Raw genomic sequence first — 20395 nt, forward strand, 5'->3', positions numbered from 1 at the left:
ATATCTTTCAGATCTGATTGTATATTGTATCTTGCAGAAATATGACCACTGACCAAAACTTCTTACTGTGTTACACGTTGAGTAAAAGCATACATGAAGTTAAACTGCAAGTTGGCCATTGTACAAATTGTCTCTCAAGATGTTCCAGTAACATTTCAATTAGAGCTTTAACTCCTTAAGAGATACACAACCTACGATATATAGCTATTGTGCAATTCAATTAAAACTCAGACAGAAAAAGATGTCATTTATGAAGAAACTGCCATCTGTCCATTAGCTTTTATTGCACTTCAGACTACCAGAAAGCGAGTAAAGGTGGAAAAAAATTATTTTCCACTAGCATCCAATTAGTTTCCTATGACCCTGAACGCTTACGAAATGCATTTCATTAAACAGCTAAGAGAAAGTAGAGTGGAAAAAAGAAAGTCTGTTAAGAAATTTGGTCCTTGTATTTAGGACCTTGCATTTCCTTCAATAGATCCTATGTTTCATGTTGCATGGAGCACGAATTTTTTCAAAAAACCTCACCTGCCTATTATGAATCATTGCAATAAAAATATTACTTTTTTTTCCACACTGTACTAGGCAACTTTCTTTCCAGCCAAAGACAAGGAATTTAGTCAAGAATCATAAAAAAAACTGAACTATGAACTCTGGCACAGCCAGGAGTAGCAATTCAACTACTCCAGAGTGCTTAGAAAATAGGCTTTAGATTTTACACCAAGAAATTGGATTTATTGTAAATGCCACAGTCACATTGATAGACAGAGCACAGACTTCTGGTAACAAACAAACATACATTTTTGTAACTAAGCGTTTCTACTTGGTAAATAAATGCATTTTGCACAGCCTTCCTTTTAAATGTGCCTAAACTAACCTAAATAAGCAGACAGCATAGCAGAAAAGGGAAACTTATGTAACTGTTTCTTAAGCAGTATATTATTTTTACTATGTATATAATATTTTATATTATATACACGCACATTTTCATCAACAGTTCAAATTAAACCCGAATAAAAAAAAAAAAAACAAACCAAAACTGGCGCTCCTCCAATACATTTACCACCTTTCCCTCAGGCATAGTTAATCCAGGTATTCGTCAAGAGGAATGACAATTAAAAAGACTCCCCCCACAAGAAACAAGTTACACAAAGAATACTGTATCACTACAAATTTTTTATTCAGAAGCCCATCTTTAAAAAAAATCTCATTATGAACTTGTTTGGTCAAACTACAACACTTTCTAGCAGACATACAGTAAAAATGGCATGGCTCAGAATCGACCAGATCTTTCACGATCTCTTGACCGCCTCCTATCACGTTCACGTCCTCCTCCACCACCACCACCACCTCCACGACCACGATCTCTGGATCTAGACCGACGTTCACGGGACCTCGACCTGGATCTATGCCTTCAAAGAAAGTTTAAACATTTTATTGTTTTATCACATTCAGCAATTTATTTGCAGTACCACATAGTAGAACACTTAAGGATGTAAGTAACGAGGGAGAGGAAAGACAACGTGGCATTAAAAGGATTGGTAAATTGGCACTCAGCCTGCAAAACGATGTATTTACAAACTGAACAAACTTAATACTGAGGAGTCAACACATCCTGTTAAAAGACTCAACTGTTCACTGCCAGTCATCCATTATAATGGGTGTGCAAAACTTAAGGAAAGGCATGTAGAGGAAGCAAACGTGCTGTTACGCAGCTGTTAATTAAAGCAGCAAGAGAAAGGGACACCTGCTTTTGCAGTTATGAATAGCTCTTAACAACACAGCAAAAGCCTACAGCTGTTTGTAAGTCCACTCCTACTAAATCAACTGCATTAATTAGCAATTACAACTCGGTTATCTTTGTTGTTCTTGTTCCCCCCCACCCCCTTCCAGAAGCTATCAGCATTTGCAAATAATCTTCCCTGCCTCTGAAGTCAATGACTTAAATTCAGGAAGAAAGCTAAAGCCACCCAGAATGTATTGCTGACACAGCTACTATGGATTTATAGCTTATATGGCACTTGCCAAGGAAAAGAGTGGTTGGAATGTTTTTAAGCATTTTAGAAAAGTCAATTTTATAAAACAGGTAAACAGTACAGCTTTAAGTACATGTAGAAATTACAGCAGAACTAAAAAGCTCAGGGAAACAAATGCTACAAGTCTTAAGTTTGGAGAATATTGTTCCATGGTGAGATGTTTTGGGATGGGAGTGTGTGTGGTGACAAATCTTGCTACTAGAGACACATAACTCTTGCAAACCACTGAGCTGTCCAGAATTACCAAATTAACCTATTATTCAGAAGTTCTGGATTATCCTCCTTTTTTCTACTCAAAAAACTCTGATATATTTCATTCTGTGTAGAACTACTTTCAGGTCAGTCTAGGTTATACAGTCTACCTGTGAAACCCCATTTGACATGAATGTGGTGTTTTTTTTTTTATATCAAGCCTTACTGCTAAGCTGTGACAGCTTTAGCTGCACAAAGAATTTAAATAGGGCAAATAAAGACAAAAACTGGATGGAGGATTCAGCTATTTTGTTTTACCCATAGCCCAACTGCAGTCTATGGTAAAACAACCATATTCCAAAGCCAAACGCACAAGTCTCATCTTCCTTGCAGTAGAAGGTGACACCTTTTAATTAGCCTTACTAAGTCCAAATGTGCTGGTTTTGGCTGGGATAGAGCTAATTTTCTTCATAGTAGCTAGTATGGGGCTACATTTTGGATTTGTGCTGAAAACAGTGTTAGTAACACAGGGATATCTTCGTTATGGCTGAGCAGTGCCTACACAGAGTCAAGGCCTTTTCTGCCCCTTACACCACCCCACCAGAGAGCAGGCTGGGGGTGCATGAGAAGTTGGGAGGGGACACAGCTGGGACAGCTGACCCCAACTGACCAAAGGGATATCCCACACCATATGATGTCATGCTCAGCATTTAAGCTGGGGGAAGAAGACGGAAGAGGGAGACCTTTGGAGTGATGGCATTTGTCTTCCCAAGTAACTGTTACACGTGATGGGAGCCCTGCTTTCCTGGGGATGGCTGAACACCTGCCTGCCAATGGGAAGGAGTAAATGGATTCCTTGTCTTGCTTTGCTTGCGTGTGCAGCTTTTGCTTTACCTATTAAACTGTCTTTATCTCAACCCACGAGTTTTCTCACTTTTGCCCTTCTGATTCTCTCCCCATTCCACCAGGGGGAAGTAAGCAAGTGATTGTGTGGTGCTAAGTTGCCAGCTGGGGTTAAACCACAACACTGAGAGATCCAGATTCATAAAAGTGACCAAAAGGCTAATACAAGAACATACTTTGTCTTTTTCATAAATCATTCAAACATCTTAAAAGCTTACATTTAAGTTTAAATTAATATTAATTGGGGTATTTTAGGAAAGTATTTAGGCACAAATACATGTGCCTAAGCAACACAATCTACATTTTCCAAAGTTAAATTCATCTACACAAATTCTAAGACACTGCCAATTAGAAACATTTAAAGGAAAAACATGTTCACAATCCCAGACTCCTTCTGTGACTGAAAGAAACCTACAAAATTGTGCTCTACGTAAAAGGAAGCTCAACAATTTTATATGCCTATCCTAAATAGCAAGGTCCTAGAAGCAAGCAGATTGAACCCAGATCAAAATGAACCATCCACAAGACAGGTATCATAGTTAACAGCGGTGGTATAAGCCTTTCTACAAGGTACCTTAATAAATAAATAAATAAATAGAATGTACTTATCACAATATTTTTTCACCATTAAGCAAAATTACTATTCCTTTGTCGTACTGAGAATTCCTATCAAGAAGGGTCACATTGTGAGGCTAGCGTTAATAAAAAGTGTGCTCAGTACAGTGATCACCTGTTACTAACAATAAGGAATGAACATGGGCAAGGAAAGTTAGTCATTAATTGTTAAAAACAAGTAAGGTTGGGTACTGAATATAATCTATAGATATGCTTGATTGTGTATAACACTGAAAGCAGCCAATCTGATCCTGTCAAAATGCCCATTAGCCAAATAGCCTGCCTCTAACAAAGGTCACGAGCAAATACATTTGGAAGACAATAAAATAGAGAAGAGGCATAAAGCAATACTTCTCCCAAATAATGTCCACCTGTAACGGTTCACAGTTTGGAGACCTGAACCACAGGTAGGTCCCATGCACCTACTTAGTAACTCAGTGAATATTCTTCTCCTTGAACCCTGCTTTCTTGTAAAACCAAATCAACCTTCAGCATCCACAGCACCAGAGAGCAAGAAGCACTGTAACTTTTCTTTTTTTTTTTTTTAAAAGAAAGACCTATTCCTTTGTTCTAAACTGGCCACTTGCTAGCTTTATTTGAGGCCCTTTCATTAAGCAAGTGTCAGAACTGCACTAGAAAAAACAAGAGAGGACTTAAGCTTAAAGGTTTGCCTTCAGAGTTTTCAGCAACTGATCCTTAATTTACCTGTTTTAATCGTGTTTAAAAGCAAACTTACTTTTTACGACGACGCCCATACAACTCGCGTCTTAACTCTCGAGAAATGGGCTTCAAATGCATAAAGTTGCAGAAACCTCCTCGTGTACACTCTCTGAAACAGAATTCAAGAGACACAGTTGAAACTCCCAGCTCTACACGGTATCTGTTTGCCCCAAGCCCTAGTAGATCTCTAGCCATCTAGAAGTTAATCACCTCTTAACATTAAAACCAGTAAATTGCAAGCATCATTTAGTGACACTGACTCACTCCTAGATCAAAAAATCCTACAAAGACAGCAAAAGTCAAGAGTTTGACTGCAGGTCCTCCATATTAACATTACCTGAAGTGGTTTTCTTCCCATACTAAGCTACACCTAAAAGCCACACCCAAGCAACCACCTACTCTGTGTGAGCATTTCAAAGAAACTGACATAGGCAAACAGGAAGTCACTTTTTACCCCATTTCGTATTGACGGCAACAGGCCTCTCTGAAGTCAGTCACAGGTGAAAGCTCAGCATGAATGGGCTGTCCATTAAACCAGCGATTGTTCAGGTCAATCACAGCCTTTTCCGCATCTTCTTCACGGCGAAACTAAAAGCAAAATTAACATTTTGTCATGTTACAGAAAAGCAACTGAAGTAGACTGAAGATTCCTATCAAATCAGTTGGGCTGAATCTGAGGTTTAGGACTAGCGAAACTAGAAGCTACTTCAGAGTTCCTGGGACAGTCCATCAAATCAAGGGTAAAGACACTAGCGTTTCATTAATCAGGACTCAGAGCTAATCAAACATGGATATTTTCTCTTTATTATGTTCTACTTGGTCTTTCAAGTTTTGTGGCTTGTATTAAAAGATATGACAGAAAATACTGTGTTTTCTCAGTACAATTTTAAACACAAATACTTAAGAGAACTTTCTAGAACACTAATGCTCCAAATGTAATGGATTTTTTCCAAACATTTAAGAGAAATCTGCATGAGAACTAGGGCTCTCATTCATTTAAATTAGAATTTACAAAAACCTGCTCCTGTTTTACGATGAATATAAAACTTAAATTTGAAATTCTTTTTCACAGCTAACCACTTGCAAATCTTTACAGACAGCTGTTATTTCTGATTATGACCTACACAGCTGAGAATTTTATGCATGAAAATACTTTCCAGTGAAGGAAATGTACAATAAAAATATTCAAACACTCTCACACCTCCCAACACTGTGTACACAAAATAAAATTTCTGCAGGTGACAACTTTGTACTCATTATTCAAGAGATACCAATGATTTTTAAGAGCTAAACCTAAGTGCTCCAGTTTGCACCTTAAACCACCCAGCTACTGCCAAATGTAACCTGCTTACAAGATGTTTTGTTTAACTGGGAAGTTAGAAAATAAACACACCTGTTGCAGATAAACCTCTGCTCATAATAAAATGCTTAAAAGGCAGTGTGATGGGAAGACAGATGCCAAATTAATTCCGGCAAACTAAACAGTCCAGCAGTGATGACTGTGCTTATAACAATGTAAAAAAATAAGTCTTAATCTTTATGAAAATGACACAGATTTTGACTATTGAGAAGGCTTCTCATCATCTCTTAAAATTTCTTTCAGATTCCATTCACATTTTCACTCTTCCTACTTCATATTGCAAAGTTCGAGAGGAGCTTATATCCTGAAGAGCTACTCTCACAAAACCTACAAGCATACAGTAATTTTTAAAAATTATTTTAAATTTAATTGTTTTAAAAATTATAAAACAACAAATACCACCCCCATTGATTATATAAACATGTCTCTATCCTACCTTTACGTATACATTTCCAACTAGATGATCTCCAAGGTTATCACAAACGTTCATCTCCTCAACTTCACCGTATTTTTCTTCCATTTCTGTGAAGACCTCCTAAGCACAAAGCAACCAATTAAAAGTTTGCAGTACATTAGTCATAAGTATAGAAGTACTGCATTTGGCTGTTAGTAAGTACAAAAGAAGGCCTTCCTTAAAAAAAGGCAAAACAAAACCTTTTTTTTTTTCTGATTTTAAAATTAGTACTTGCTTGGCCTGTACTGTGTCCATCTGTAAGTACAGCACTAAGAGGATACAATAAAAACCTATGGAAAATATTACGCATACAGTATTTACAGAATACATAAGATGCACTGAAAACACTACATATAAGCCTCAATGCTATAGTTATACTTAATTATACTATACAAATAATTAAGTATATTTTAAATTTACAGGAAAGAAGGGGATTATGGAATCAAAATGCTACATTGCTTAAGTTGCTGACTTTTAAACAAAGTCTATTATAGACAGTAAAGTTAAAGCCAAACTAACCCAAGGTTATACCAGGAAATATTTAGCACTGAAAGTTGTAAGTTTTATACGAACACCTGAGGAAACAAGCACTTTTCTCTGAATCCATCTAATTGTGCTATACACTGAATCCATCTAACTCATCTGTGTCAACAAATCCATGAACACTTTAATGCATTTTTACATCTTTTACATACCTCAAAGAATTCATCGTAATGTTCCTGCATCTCAACATCACTCACAGCACCTGTAAAAATCAAGAGTCATATCGATTAGAGCCTATAAGGAAGAAGAGATTTTGATCATACTACAAAACAATCTAGAGGCCGTCTGGAGCATAAAAGACACCATATAGCATGGAGCTAACTAATAGGAATATTAAAAATAAGTATGTGTGAAGAGCTTTGAATCCCCAAAGTATATGTCAAAACATTACATTGACATGATCAAATCAAAACAAGTTTTAATCAGAGCCAAACTTGTATGCCACAAATTTAAAGGAAGGGGAAAGGAATTACTTTGAAGTATCACTTAAATTTAATGTACAGTCCCACCCTCTATCTACCAACAATTTTACCTAAACAGAAGGCAAGTGCTTTGTTACATTTGTGTATTTTAAAGCATGATTACAATTTAGTGTTCCTCTTCCTAAAGGCAGAATTTCATTTTAACATGTCCACCTCTCCAGCATATACACTAGAATTTGAGAGTTCACAATGTAACATAGCCCAGAATTTTTTAAAATTTGCTCAAAATAGTTATTGAAATGACACACTTTTTTCAGTGCCCTCAAAGAAGGGTACCATAATGCTTTGCAGTAGAGAGCAATTTTCTAGTTTAATTTTGAATATCACTTAATTTTTCCGTAGTCCTGCAGAACACCTTTTAGTGCAAGACAAGCCAGCCATATATTCAGGTTAGATTATTTTCATGCTCCAAGCTGGACTTTACAAATGAGCGCTGCTTGCCTGCTGCTATAAAAAACAACGTTAAGTTTGGCTGATTTTTCAAAGCATTAAGAATATAAAAATGATTTATTTCTTCCAGTCTACAGCATTTTAAACTACATTAAGCTGTATACATTAAAGCCTAATGTATTAGCTCTTCAGCAGTTAAGTGGTTTATTAAGATCAAGCGGAGCTGTTTTAAAATGAACCCTGCATTTTATGCTAGAAAAATATTCTAGCCTTTAAATTACAAACACTACTGTTTTAGTTCGCAGAACGTGAAAGACAAGAAACTGAGCCAACAAAGCTGAGTTTATTCACTTCAGGCTGCTATGAAAAAAAAGAGATGCTTTGGGCTCATTAATTTTTGGCTAATATTACCATTTGGACGAATTTTACTTTTTTCTTCAAAGGCTCTAATATTAACCAGCCACACTCTCAGGAACTGCAATTACTTTTCTTGCACCCAGCTCACCTCCTGAAGAAGGCTAGGGGGCACTTGTTATGTAGTTTAGGCTAACAACGTTTCGGCATTTGAAACGTTTGCTTTTAAGAACTTTCTTCTTCCCCACGGTTATATAGCAAATTAAGGAATATCAAACATTAAACCAGTATTTCTAGACAGTTTAATACTTAACTATATTCCCAAGGTTCTGCCAACACCACTGATAACAGCTTACTAATACCTAAGGATTTTTTTTTTTTTTTAAAGATATCAGACAGGGGCTCTGTGAGCCACACTGGGAATTACTACTTTTTACCAGATGGACAAGTGCTAAAAACTTGTAAGGAGATTCCATTGTCAAATTAAGAGATCATAAGCAACAGTTAGTTAATGACTACTTGAACGTCCTTCTAAAGTGGGAAGCATACATATGCACAGGCTTTACAAACATTCATACTCCAGGGCTACCGGTATCTGAACCTTGAGAAGCCCAATTACTAATTAAAATACTCAGGAAAACTATTGCTGTTCAAAACTAAGGTTAATCCTCTACGACGGCAATAGAAAGGAAGACAGTTAAGCAACAACAACAAAAGCATTAAATAGCTACCCAAGTTATCCATTTAAAATACATGCAGTACTTAAGTAGGGACAAATATCGAAAAACCAGGGAGCCAGGAGTTTCAGCAAACCTACTGGTAACAGAGCTCCAGCTCTACCACAGAAGGTACAGTTAGGCTCTGTTCAATAGCTATCCGCTTGCCATGACAAACTGGAGTTGGATACCAGCATTTAGAACGCTAGAGAATCTGTTCAAGGCTCTTGCAGCTGTACAATCTAAACAGCTCCACAGACCAAACTGCTGTAACTCTGTGCAAATTAGTTACCAGCGCATTGAGAATTTAGGGACAGAGTGGAAATACCCAACCGTACGGTTTTTGGTTTACTGAAACAGCATTAACTACTAAGCATCCGCAACAAGAAAGCCTACAAACCAATAGAACTGTTCAAGCATCTAGACACACTTACATATCTCATTACGTATCTAGCTTGATTGTGTGACAAAAAACTCAAATTACTTAATTGGGCCATTATTATTTTTAGAAGCAGAAGAGACAGTGTTGACTTTCAAGTTAGTGGCTGATTTCACAAAGCATGTCTAATCAAATGCTGGTAACTAATCTGAACTAGTCTACAATCCAACAGTCAAAAAAGGAATAGCCAAACAAAGCTTTATTACCACACAGTCAATATTCACTTCAACAAGAAATATTAGTTAGAAAATAACACCGATCCTTTTTGGTCCTAAAACTTTTCTGTTTTTAATCTTACTCTAATATTGATGATTCAATCACAATGACATATCAGTAATCGCAGATCAACAATCCTGGTCATTTAACTTCTGCCAGCCTCACAGTAGGTGTGTTTTTCTTATGCCCATTCCTACCTCATGAGGAGTCATTAAATTAGTTCATGACCATACCCAAATGCCTTCCCCTCCTCAAAAGTACTTTAAAGATATATTTTCCTAGGTAAATATGCAACTGGGTTTTGGAATCTGAATTTTCAAAGCATGGAAGGAATTTTAAGCATGCACCTATCCAAAAAGGACAGCTGCCAGAAGGGAAGCGTTTGTCAGTCAAAGTGTATTCTTCCAAAGTAGACTCTAAATGGAAGCTGCAATAACCTAGGACAAATTTCCGCATGGAGTCTGAAAGCTTAAAATTCAAGTTCTCTTAACGTTTAGAGAGCAGGAAATTTGTTCTGGATGAAGTCAACATGTCATTGTCCTGCTCTTTTAGACAGTGGAACCTAACGGATAGGACAAAACATACAGAAAAGCATTCCTAGGATGCAGGCAACTGGCAGGGAGAAAGGCGGAGGGAAGAAAGCAGTGCAACCAAGACTGCTTTACAGGGGAAGTACAATTTCAACCCTTTTTGATTTAATAGATGGTATTCAGATTCCCCTCACAGTTTTGGGAGTAGGGAGGAAGGTGAGTGGGACAAAAAAGTTTTCGGGGTTTTTTTTGGTGTGCGTGTTTGGTTTGGACACATTTAATGAAACGTGGTCAGTTTGATCTGTTAAACTAAAATGGTAGACCAGCTTAAGTCGACACTGAGCTCTGACAATCAAGCCCAGGGAACCAGTGAAGGAACTTGTATGAACTTACAGCGCAAACCGTCAGCAGACTGGGAAGAGTTTTGAGGGTTACGGTAAATGTTCAAGAGGGCAATGGTCTGAAATACAAAACGCAACAACTTTATATTATGGAAAATAATTTTAACAAGAAACCGGTTTCCTTTAGGGTCGCTTTAGCCGAGTCTGTGCTGAAAGAGAGGTGGTTATTCTCTCCCAAGAAGGAGAACTTTCACTTAGCTGGTGACCTTTCTGAATCAACCTAACACTGTAAAGTAATAGAGATCTCATGATACTCCATTATTGTATTTTTGTTAATTTTATTCACCAATGTTACTATAGAGGGGTTTTGCATTATTTCAGGCAGATACGTAATAAGTGGTATCCAAACACAGTATTCAAATAACAAGCACAATAATTTGTTTGCATTTGGTTTTACTGAATGGTTTCTTAGTAGCAAGACCCCAGGAAAGCAAGTAATACAATAATTACAGCATAGCATGAAATCTCCATTTTCCTAAAAAAGTTAAGATGAAAGAAAACCCACAGTTTTGGGAAACTTACCGTACATCACATATATACCTATTTTTTTTTTTTTTTTTGTTAAATCAAGAATTTGAGAAATGTCTGCAGCTTAAGCCTTTAAAAAGAACGCAGTGTTACTAAGCAATCGTTTCACTTTGCAGTGCAAAAGAAAAGCTGCATCAAGTCCAATTTATGCAGTCAATTCTGCATTCTGAATTGCACACATTTGACAAGTTCTTGATCTATGCGCAAGAAGAGTTCCGTCACTTGTCCTGTTTGCAACAGCTTTATGTCAGCAGCTCAGAAGCCAACATTATTTTCTCATAATTAGGAGTGGGCTCTTTAACACCATTCTTTAAAAAAATTTCTCCAACTGTGGGACTTACAGTGTGAGCCGTCAGCCGTCTGTGCACTGTTTTGGGGGTTACGATAGATGTTTTGAATCAAGATGGTCTGCGGGGAAAAAAAATAAAAAGGGGAATTCTACTGGCTGCTGTGCATATAATAGACAATTGCAAAGAGACAACTTGTTTGCAAACAGCTAAAAGTAATATTTTATTCTTAAGACTTCCTTTTGTATTTGCAGAGTATCTTCCAAAATTGCATCCAGACCATCATATTATGAAAACAGTTTTAATTGACCACCAAGAAAGAGCTGCATTTGTCTGAACAGCTATCCTCAATATGGGAGTTGTAAGGCACAGTAACCTAAAATGTCAAACTACATGATATTATGGAGATGCCTAGCTTTCGAGACCAGATTCAGTATTGTAAGTCTAGGGGAAAAAAGAATGTTACGTGCACAGCATATAATACATAATGCCAGAATCTAAAACGTTACACCAGACAGTAAGGTTTTTGGGCAAGAGCTACGTCTCATTTTGTGCATCAGGAATTTCTTGGTGGAATTTCTGTTTAAATAATATAATAGCATCATAGGTTCACATGTTTCCGATCCTTCAAATAAGGACAATATCCTTTTAGCCCTTCTGCTTTTTACTTGAAGAATTAGCCCAGGCAGACTTGAAACCTTACATTTGTACCGTTCTTCTTAAAATCAAGTTGTCTGAAAAAACAAACCATGTTTAAGTTAGTAAACTAATATTACAAAAAAATTCCAAACGTCCATATCACTGTAAGCAGCTCAAAAATTGAAATTTGATTACTTAAAATACAAGCTCAATGTTAGTTAGTATTGAATCGCAATCCCCAAATAATTTTAGCTTACACATTATTAGTCACAGTAAGAATTCAGAGCTTAAAGAAGTCACAGGACCAGCAATGTCATACCTACATATGCTGCCCACTTAACACGTAAAAAAATCTGTAACACTGCATTTCAAATCACACGCTTGTTTTATAATGGGTATGGTCATACCAACCAAAGCTTTGTGCTTCCGTGGCCCAGGTTTAAAATAACTATGTTTTAGCCTACAACTGGAGAGAGCCAGAAACATGCATATAGTTACAGTGTTTCTGCTGATTGGAGGTAATTTGATCACCCTGGATTGCACGACCTTTCCTAACACAGCTCTTCTGTAAAGTAGCTGCACCAGCAATAGCAACCCAAGATAAAAATATTGTGCCAGTAACTTCCCATTAGTAAGATATCTATTCTTCTATTTTCTATCACAGCTGATTACCAATCTGCATACAAATAAAGATTTCCGTAGTGAACCCTACACATCTGCCAGGTACATTTGAGATATTACAATACAGCACATCTGCCAGGTGCGATGCTGTAGTGATCCCAGGCATCACTGGATGGATCTGACACACCCTGCTGACCCACTTCAGCTGGCATTGCTAACCGCAGCTTCTAAAGCAAAGCTGCAGACCGCCCCGACAGAGGAAACCGTTGTTGCACACAAGAAAAAAGATGTCTTTAAGTTAAAAAAACCCCCAAACTACAACTACTGTGGAAGTTGTCCAATTTAGAAATATTTTCTAGTAGCCAATTACCTAAATTCAGGTCTCTAAATAACCAATCACATTTCAGCATGCTCTCCATGTAGGTCAGCAACATGGAGTAGTTTTGAAAGTGGATAATATTCTTTCCGAGATACAATATTTACATTAAAAATTATTAAATTCCCAGAAGTGGAAAACTGTTCTTGTAAATGAAGTACCAGCAGTGATCCCAATCGATCAGTAACCTAGACAGCCCCCCCGCCTTCAGCTACTCTACCCACTCGCAAAGTTTAACTTCAAGAGCACCATGGCTCTGAACTCCAGTCACGTCGATAGCACCTGCCTCCCTAATTCTCCCCAAACCAACACCAGTCCACCGTTCTAATCAATCCTGGTCCAAGTCAGCTAAAATGAACTTGCAGAGGACTCCACTGCTACATAAACTTTACCTTTGTAGGTAAAACTGCTCGTAATGCAACAACTTCCATAGGCGCTACTTCTATACAACACTCCCAAAGAAACCTATTTACCTGTATACTTTGATAATCAGCAGTGATAGAAAAAGGCAAAGCATGCAGCTCTCCAGGAATGTAACTTCTGAAAACTACAGAGCTCATAATAATAAAAACCCTATCACCCACTGCACCTTTTTTTTTTTTTTGGCAGACATGCAGTCACATACCGTGTATCTAACAACATTCACGTAGCCAAAGATTAAATAATCTGTAAAGTCAACTGACATATACACCCTCAGCAACCAGGCAAGTTGTTTTCAAGACACAATTCTTTCACATTCGAAGCAAGTATGTAAGTTACTCTTGAAACTTAAGAGCCTGGGTCAGAGAGCAAATATAATGACAGAAGAGTCACTTTTATTTAGTAATTAGTTTTCTTCTATTATATGCATAAAGGACTTAAGTTCACACCTTTGAGACAGGTGGAACATGCTGCCATTGTTTGTGATTAAAAAAAATCTGGGATGGTTTAAGTGCCTAAACACCACTGAGAAGGCACACTCACCTGAAAGTTAGCACTGGTTGGTCTCTACTACAGGCAAGCTTACAACAGCATCGCTTCCTGCAGCCATTAAGGGTGACAGGAGATAATTAGAAATGCTGGGAGAAGTAAATGGAATACCCCCAAAAAAGCAAAAACCCATATAAACTGGGGCCAAAAGTGAACTAGTTAATCTGGAGCTCAGTAATTACTCACTTGTATCTGAGAATCTACGTTTTAAAGAAGCAAGAATATACTTCCACAAGAAAGAGAAAACAAAAGGAAAACAAACCTGGCTAAATGTTGGTTTGTTGTGCAACCGAGAACATCTGTCTCCATGACGACAAGCTCCGATTTTGAAATAAAATGAACAGTTGACTCTGCAAGTAAAAAAACCGAAGTAGTTACATATTGGAATAGAAAGACATTAAGATGCAATTCCTATAAAACATATGCCCTAAATGCCTTTATCTTGATGTGGAGAAGTAACACAGAAAAAAAAAAAAAATCAAAACAGTATAGGAAAGCATTACAGCAAACCTATTCATATTCATTCCTCTTTACTCCTAATTTACAGCGAGTCACCTGATCACTTTCACCCACTACTCAAACCCCAAGTGCATTCACGACACCACCATGGACAGAAGAGACCACTACTGTTTTACCCTTCTGGTTCTCCATTCTTGCCTTTTTATCGGTTTCACTGGGTGATTGGATATACTGTGAAGAACAGCCTGCAAAGTTACACTATGAGCAGTATGGTTGTGTCTTAGTTCATGCAACCCTCTACCGTAGGCAATACAGCCTGCTTTAAAGCTGATACAGTTGCACCTACCTAATGTTTTATAGACCACCTGTTTAAAAGTTACACTCTAAGGGTAACTCAGGCTGCCGCCAACACAGTATTTGAAATAATTCAGGTAAGAGAAAAATCACGTTACAGAGAGAATACACATAAGCAAAATAAACTCATTTAATTAAGCCATTTCCACAGATGTAGTTACTAATTTTTTAGTATTTTTTTTTTTTAAACCACAAGCTTTTCTTGAGTTAACTATCATCTAATGACACCTTCAAAACTACGCTGGTTTAGGAATGCCAGTAAAACTTTCATATGTAAGTGTAATTCACATGGAACGATGACAGAAAACCATAAGGAGTTTAGTTACCTTGAGTGGGAAAACTGAATGCAAAATTCTGAAGTGCAAGAAAACTATTATGGGCTATATATGTGTAAGTGAAATATATGAATTCTCCTGGAAGAAAGATCATTATTCCCATGCTCATAGTTAACAGTGATTCTTTCCACAATCCTGTGTAACCAACATCAACTCATGGAAAGGAGAAATATTAAAGTACTAAAGCACATCTGATCTCTAGCAAAACATTCTACTGCAAAGTTTTAACATGCTTACTCTTGATTATGTTTTTGAAAATACATTCTTAGCAGTACAATATACTTACTGTCTTTTCTGAACTCTATCCTGAAACAAAAAAAACCCCTAACTATAAAATTTCCGATAGTGCCTCCAACTTCGACACTTTCTGGAGAGTTCTGCTTGCTTTTTGAATAGAAAATAAGACCAGTACAGGAACTGCATGCCTGCCGTATCGGCATGCACTAATACCGTTAAACTGTAATGCATTATATTGGAAAGGATGCTACAGTAACAGAGCTCAAGAGAGGCTGCCGATACTGCTTTTCTGACAGACGAGCGAATTGGCACTGGCATGTAGCACTACAAAGCAGAAGGAAAACGGAAGCCTCACGGCCAGAGGCTGACAAGAGTAATTTAGTCCAGTAGCACATCGATGCCCCCTTTCATTTTTACGAGTGGAAAAACACGTTGGTTTGGTCAGGCCGACGGTGACCAAATTTTCGTTAGGAGGGTTTTGTAAGTATGCTTCCAACAACCAGAGAAACTAGAGGCGCTCCCGACGCGTGGAAGGCTGCAGGCAGAAGCCTGAGGATCAGGATGCAGCAGTCGGGGAAATCCTCCGCACCCTGGGGAGGGGGGAGAAATAACCAGTCGCTGTCCTTGCAGCAGAGCGGAAGCTCTCGGGCTGCTGCGAGGCGCAGAGACACGAACAAAAGGGGAAGAGGAGGCCCTTTCTGGCAGGAGGCGGCGGGGAGCTCGGCACCCAGCGGCCCCGACCGCTCCCGCCCGCCGCCGGGGGGGGGTGGGGGGGGTGGGGAGGGGAAGGGGGGGGAGCGGGGACGGGGGGCGGCAACGCGCCACAAGGCGCGGGCACGCCCGCATGGCGGCCGGGAGGGAGGGACCGGGGGGGGGAGGAGGAGGAGGAGGAGGAAGTCCCCGAGGAGAACAGCCCCAGCCCGGCCCGGGAGGAGAGAGGGAAACGCATGGGCGGGGCCGGCGGCGCGCGGCGCGGCGCGGGCACGCGCAGGCCCCACGCGGCCTTGCGGGGCGCGCGCGCCCCCTCCCGCCCCTCCCCGTCCCCGGCGGCGCGCGCACGCGCCCTCCAGCGGAGGAGTGGGGGGGGGGAGGGGCGGAAGGGCCGCCGCGCCGCGGGCCCGGGAGGGGGAAAAGGGGGGGGGGGGGGGGAAGAGGGGGGGGAGGGGAAATGGGAGCGCGCCCGCCTCGCTTCCTTTTCCCTCCGCGGCCGCGCACCGCCACGTTCCAGCGCGCGGCGGTGGCGGAACGCCCGGGCGCGCGCCCCGGTGCCGGGGATGCCACAGGCCCCTGAGGCGGGAGTGGAAAAAAAAACCGGGGCCGGGTCCCCCCGCGGAGACGGGGGTGGGGGGGGGTAGGGAGGGCTGACCGCCACGACGGGCGCAGGCCGCCCCGGCGGGCGCTGCGCGTCCCCGCGCCCCGCGGAACCCGCCGCCAGCCGCCGGCCGCCCTCGAGCTCCCCCCCCCACCGGGGCGCCGAAGCCGCGGGAGCGGCGCGGGTAGGGGGGATGGGCCACTCACTTGTCCTTCTCTGTTCCGAAGATGGAGGCCAGATACTCCGCCATCTCCCACCGCCCGCCCGCCGGACAGCCCGGCGCCGACCGCGCACGTCACAGCCGCCGCGCCGGAAACACTTCTCCCGAGCCCCGCGGGGGGGGGGGTGGTGGTGGGGCGCGGCTCTCTGCGCATGCGCGCGCTGCCGCCAGCCCCCTCATTGGGGGAGCGGCGGGGGCCTCCCCTCCCCCGCCGGCGGGGCGCGCGGCTGCCGCTCGCGCCACGCGGTGCCGTGGCCGCGCATGCGCAGGGGCCGGGGCCGCCGGGCTGCGGTTGAAGCGGGCCCGGCCGCGCCCCCCCCCCCCCTCCCCGAAGGGCCCTGGGCCGGTGTCCGTCTGGGCTGGCGCCCTGCCGCCGCCCGAGCGCAGGGGAGAGCGGAGCTCTGCCCCGCGGGGGTCCGGGAGCCGTGCCTCGGGGAGTGGAGACCGCCCGGGGGGGGACCGGGGCCTCTCCTGTGCCCGCCAAGACGGGCTTGTGCCTCGTCGGGAGTGTTGCATCCGTCGCAGTGCGCGTTGTGCTCGCCCAGTAGTTCAGCCAGGGGAATGACTGAAGCGTACTCGGCCTCCGTGTCCAGATGCGTGCCCAAATTTCCGAATTACACCCTCCTTCCATTCTGCAGCTTCGTCTGGCCGTCAGGCTGTCGTACTCAAACTTCTGAAGCAGTCTGAACCTTGCCAGAGTAAGCTCAGGGCAGGAGAAAGGCAGCTCAGCCAGTGGTTCAAGGAAACGGGGGCCACTGATGGATATTGAAGCACGTGGCTGCTCAAAAGATGGCAGTCTGGAAAAAAATGGCTGAAGGCAGAGAGGAGAGAAGGGCTTGCTGGGGCACGGCATTAACAGAAGTTTATGCAATTGTAGGGAAGATAAGCATGCTGCTTAGAGGCTAAAGGGTCTTCCTGCAATTAGTCATCGGTACAAAGGACGCTGTCAAGAAATCCAGATTGGACCTTTGTTATCGTGACTTCAAGTGCTGGAATAAATTGCTCAAAGGCAGGAAGGTGCAGGTTCTGAGGGAGTTAAATAAAAAAGTTGGATGAGCTGCAAAGAAAAAGATGCATTTTGATTAAAAGCAGAGTGAAGGGTAGGCCAATTCTTTCTGGTCATTCTGGAATTAGGGGCCAAAAGCTGCAAATTTGAATGAAGCGAATTGGAGTTTTTGAAATGCAATAGTAATGCGTACGGAAGACTCTGATACTACATCCTGATCAGCATTTGCAACAAAAGTGGCGTTCCAGTCTTGAAATCATTGCAGGAACGTGAACTTGCTCATTTTGTTGATGCAGAAAATAAAGACTGAGCACTCGGTGTATTACAAGTAAAATTCGTCTTTTAGATATTTTGGAATCCCCTGAAACGTTTACAAATATGCTTTATGTCACATAGTGCGCGCAGCCCCGGTTGTAGTCAATAGAACTATTTGGAAACACCAGCACTCGCTGCGTTGTGCCCTAGCACCGTGTAATTGAAACTTAACAGCAAGTCCCATTCTGAGGAAGTAAGCTGAATGTTTTTCTGTCTGACTCCAAAAGAGTTTTAAAATGCATCTACTTTAAAAATGGAATGGTGATTCTAGTATCATTTCACTACTTTGACAACAGTTACACCCAATGAAGGGAGTCTTGTTGCTTTCTGTGTCACCCCCTGGAATTCCTCAGTTGGTTTGAGCTGATTCAAAGACGAAGTGATCCGTCACAGGACAAGGACAGTCCTCTTGGCACTGCTGTATGTCCTGCCATGTTCTTGCTGTATGTACTCTTGGGATGTAAAGCTCACCTGCTCTTCACTGCTCCTTACTGAGATGACAAAAGCTTTCTGCTAGTACTTCTGCCACGTACAGACAGATAAACTTCCCTTCTCTCCTTCCTTCTGCACTCCCCCACTTCCTTTCAAATTCACAATTGTGATCCAGGTGCTAGAAGCAGAAATGCCTGACAAAGTCTGGGAAGATCTTGTTACCAGAGACCAGGTACTGCTGCTTAGCTTTGCCTTGCAGTGCATGTGCCCAGTAAGGTGTGTGTGTGTTAGAGGATGTACTTTCTTTGCCTCAGTTGTGCACTGTTGGTTGGCCTCCCACCTCAGCTTACCACTGCAGTTTAAACTCACTAAACCGGCAGGAGCCAAACCCTCCAAATAAAAGAGTGATTTCCTGCTCATGCAGTGAACAGAACTGGCTCACTGGGCGGTTCAATGAGTGCCAGAGCTAGCATGAGGGAGGATCAGGACTGCTGCAGTTGTAGCTTGGAGCAAGGGTGATGAAGGAGTGGGACAGCCCCTTTCAATAGCGGCGTGCTGCTAGGTCAGCTCAGTCACCTGGTGGGAACCTGCTGTGAGTCTTGACCTAGCCCAGGTCATCAAGGGAACTAAAACTGCAGCGGCCTGCAATGAGCTCTGACAAAATAGAAGTTCCTGGTGATTTTCATTCATCACTGAAAGCAGCCTGTAATGTGCGTTCACAGACTATATGCTTTACATAATAAGCAGAACAAAATTGCATTAATTTTTGCATTAATGTTTTTGTTAAAGCCTCCAGCTAAAATACATTAAAATATGTTTTTCCTGACAAATTAAAGTCTGTTTTCGCAATTTGAAATGCACTGGGTTCTCACTCCTTATCTTCTAAAGACCCCCATACGCTTTAGATTTCCCTTTGCTCTAGTTTGCAGTGCATGGTGTACTACTGAGAGCAAGAAACATTTTCCAGACCGTGGCTTTAACTTAGACGGTCTGTAAGTCAGTTGTTGTGCGGAAGTCTGCTGACCCTGGGATCCATGTTTCACAGACAAATAACTTGACCTGGAGATGCTATTAGAAAACAAAACAAAACAGCTGCTCCCATGTTGGAAATACGCCTTTGTACATGACAAGCAGAAACCTCATGATGCCTCCAGCAAAAGTAGATGCCTAAAATAGCTCATTAAGAGTACAAGCTAAAAAAAAATTGCACAGAGTTCTGCTTTGTGGCTTCTGGAATCAGTACGGCGCTGGTAGCGGTTAGCTGGGTAGAGAGTGCTTGACTAGTAACACCTTTTCTCAGTTTTGTGAGACAGTAGTCTTAGAAGCAGGACGACGCCTTACAGGCCATGGAACTATTGAAAAATAAACCCACTCATATCTTGCTCTTCATTTTCTCAGCAGTCCTCTGTACCGGGGGTGCCCCTTACACTGGGGACAGCGGAGTCGGTCCCCACCAGGGCTTTATAACCCCCTGCCTCTTCCGGAGTCCCATTGCCCTCCTGTGCTCAGCCTGGCCGTGCAGGTGCCCACCAGACCGGCACCGCGACGCACCAGAGCCTGAGGGTGCTGCGCCTGTACCGAACCCGTGGTGTGTCAGGGGGAGGGTATCTGTGCTTTGCACAGTAATAGCAGCCGGTCTTTTCACGTGTTTCGTCCTTCTACAGGTATCTAAGAGTGAATCGAGAAATGAAACAAAATGTCTTTTTGTGTGTGAGTTCATGAGATGTCAATGAGCCTGTAATTAACCCCGTGTCACAGAGCCATAATTTCATCTACGTTAGAGGTGTTAGCAGTATTGCAACTGATTAGCTGAGAAGTGGGATATCTTCCCCTTGTGTCACTGTAGCCGAACCACTGCTGGAAGAAAGAGATGCTGCAGTGCATCTGCCTAATGGAAGGGCAGCGGTGTGGACAGAGCCTACGGACACTGCAGGCCACTTCGTGGGGACCTGTC

The 20395-nt window shown here is 41.9% G+C and overlaps 1 protein-coding gene across 4 annotated transcripts; it reads right to left on the reverse strand.

Annotated features, from left to right (window-relative positions):
• Nucleotides 1–978: 978 nt before the first annotated feature.
• U2AF1 (U2 small nuclear RNA auxiliary factor 1) lies at nt 979–16742 on the reverse strand. Of its 4 annotated transcripts, XM_075712941.1 has the most exons (9): nt 14034–14115; nt 13766–13822; nt 11870–11900; nt 11221–11287; nt 6976–7025; nt 6263–6361; nt 4921–5054; nt 4483–4575; nt 979–1412 (listed from the first exon to the last, which is right to left on the reverse strand). In XM_075712941.1, exons 1-9 carry the CDS (start codon nt 14078–14080, stop codon nt 1274–1276), a joined length of 717 nt encoding a protein of 238 aa, XP_075569056.1. In that variant the 5' UTR covers nt 14081–14115; the 3' UTR covers nt 979–1273. The 4 variants fall into 4 exon arrangements, with proteins under 4 accessions (XP_075569056.1, XP_075569043.1, XP_075569048.1 ...); XM_075712928.1 differs by lacking the exons at nt 11221–11287; nt 11870–11900; nt 13766–13822 and adding exons at nt 10344–10410; nt 16675–16742 and having other exon boundaries at nt 14034–14121; XM_075712933.1 differs by lacking the exons at nt 11870–11900; nt 13766–13822 and adding an exon at nt 16675–16742 and having other exon boundaries at nt 14034–14121.
• Nucleotides 16743–20395: the final 3653 nt, after the last annotated feature.

Source organism: Pelecanus crispus, chromosome 1 (assembly GCF_030463565.1).
Source record: "Pelecanus crispus isolate bPelCri1 chromosome 1, bPelCri1.pri, whole genome shotgun sequence".
Lineage (NCBI taxonomy): Eukaryota > Metazoa > Chordata > Aves > Pelecaniformes > Pelecanidae > Pelecanus > Pelecanus crispus.

Excerpts from the sequence above, each read along its gene's own strand:
- U2AF1 (XM_075712941.1), bottom strand. The coding sequence starts at position 14,080 with ATGGAGACAGATGTTCTCGGTTGCACAACAAACCAACATTTAGCCAG. Across the intron at positions 11,288-11,869 it reads TTAAGAAGAACGGTACAAAT|ACCATCTTGATTCAAAACAT; the intron begins GTAAGGTTTCAA and ends TTTTCCCCGCAG. Across the intron at positions 1,413-4,482 it reads TATGGGCGTCGTCGTAAAAA|GCATAGATCCAGGTCGAGGT; the intron begins GTAAGTTTGCTT and ends CTTTCTTTGAAG.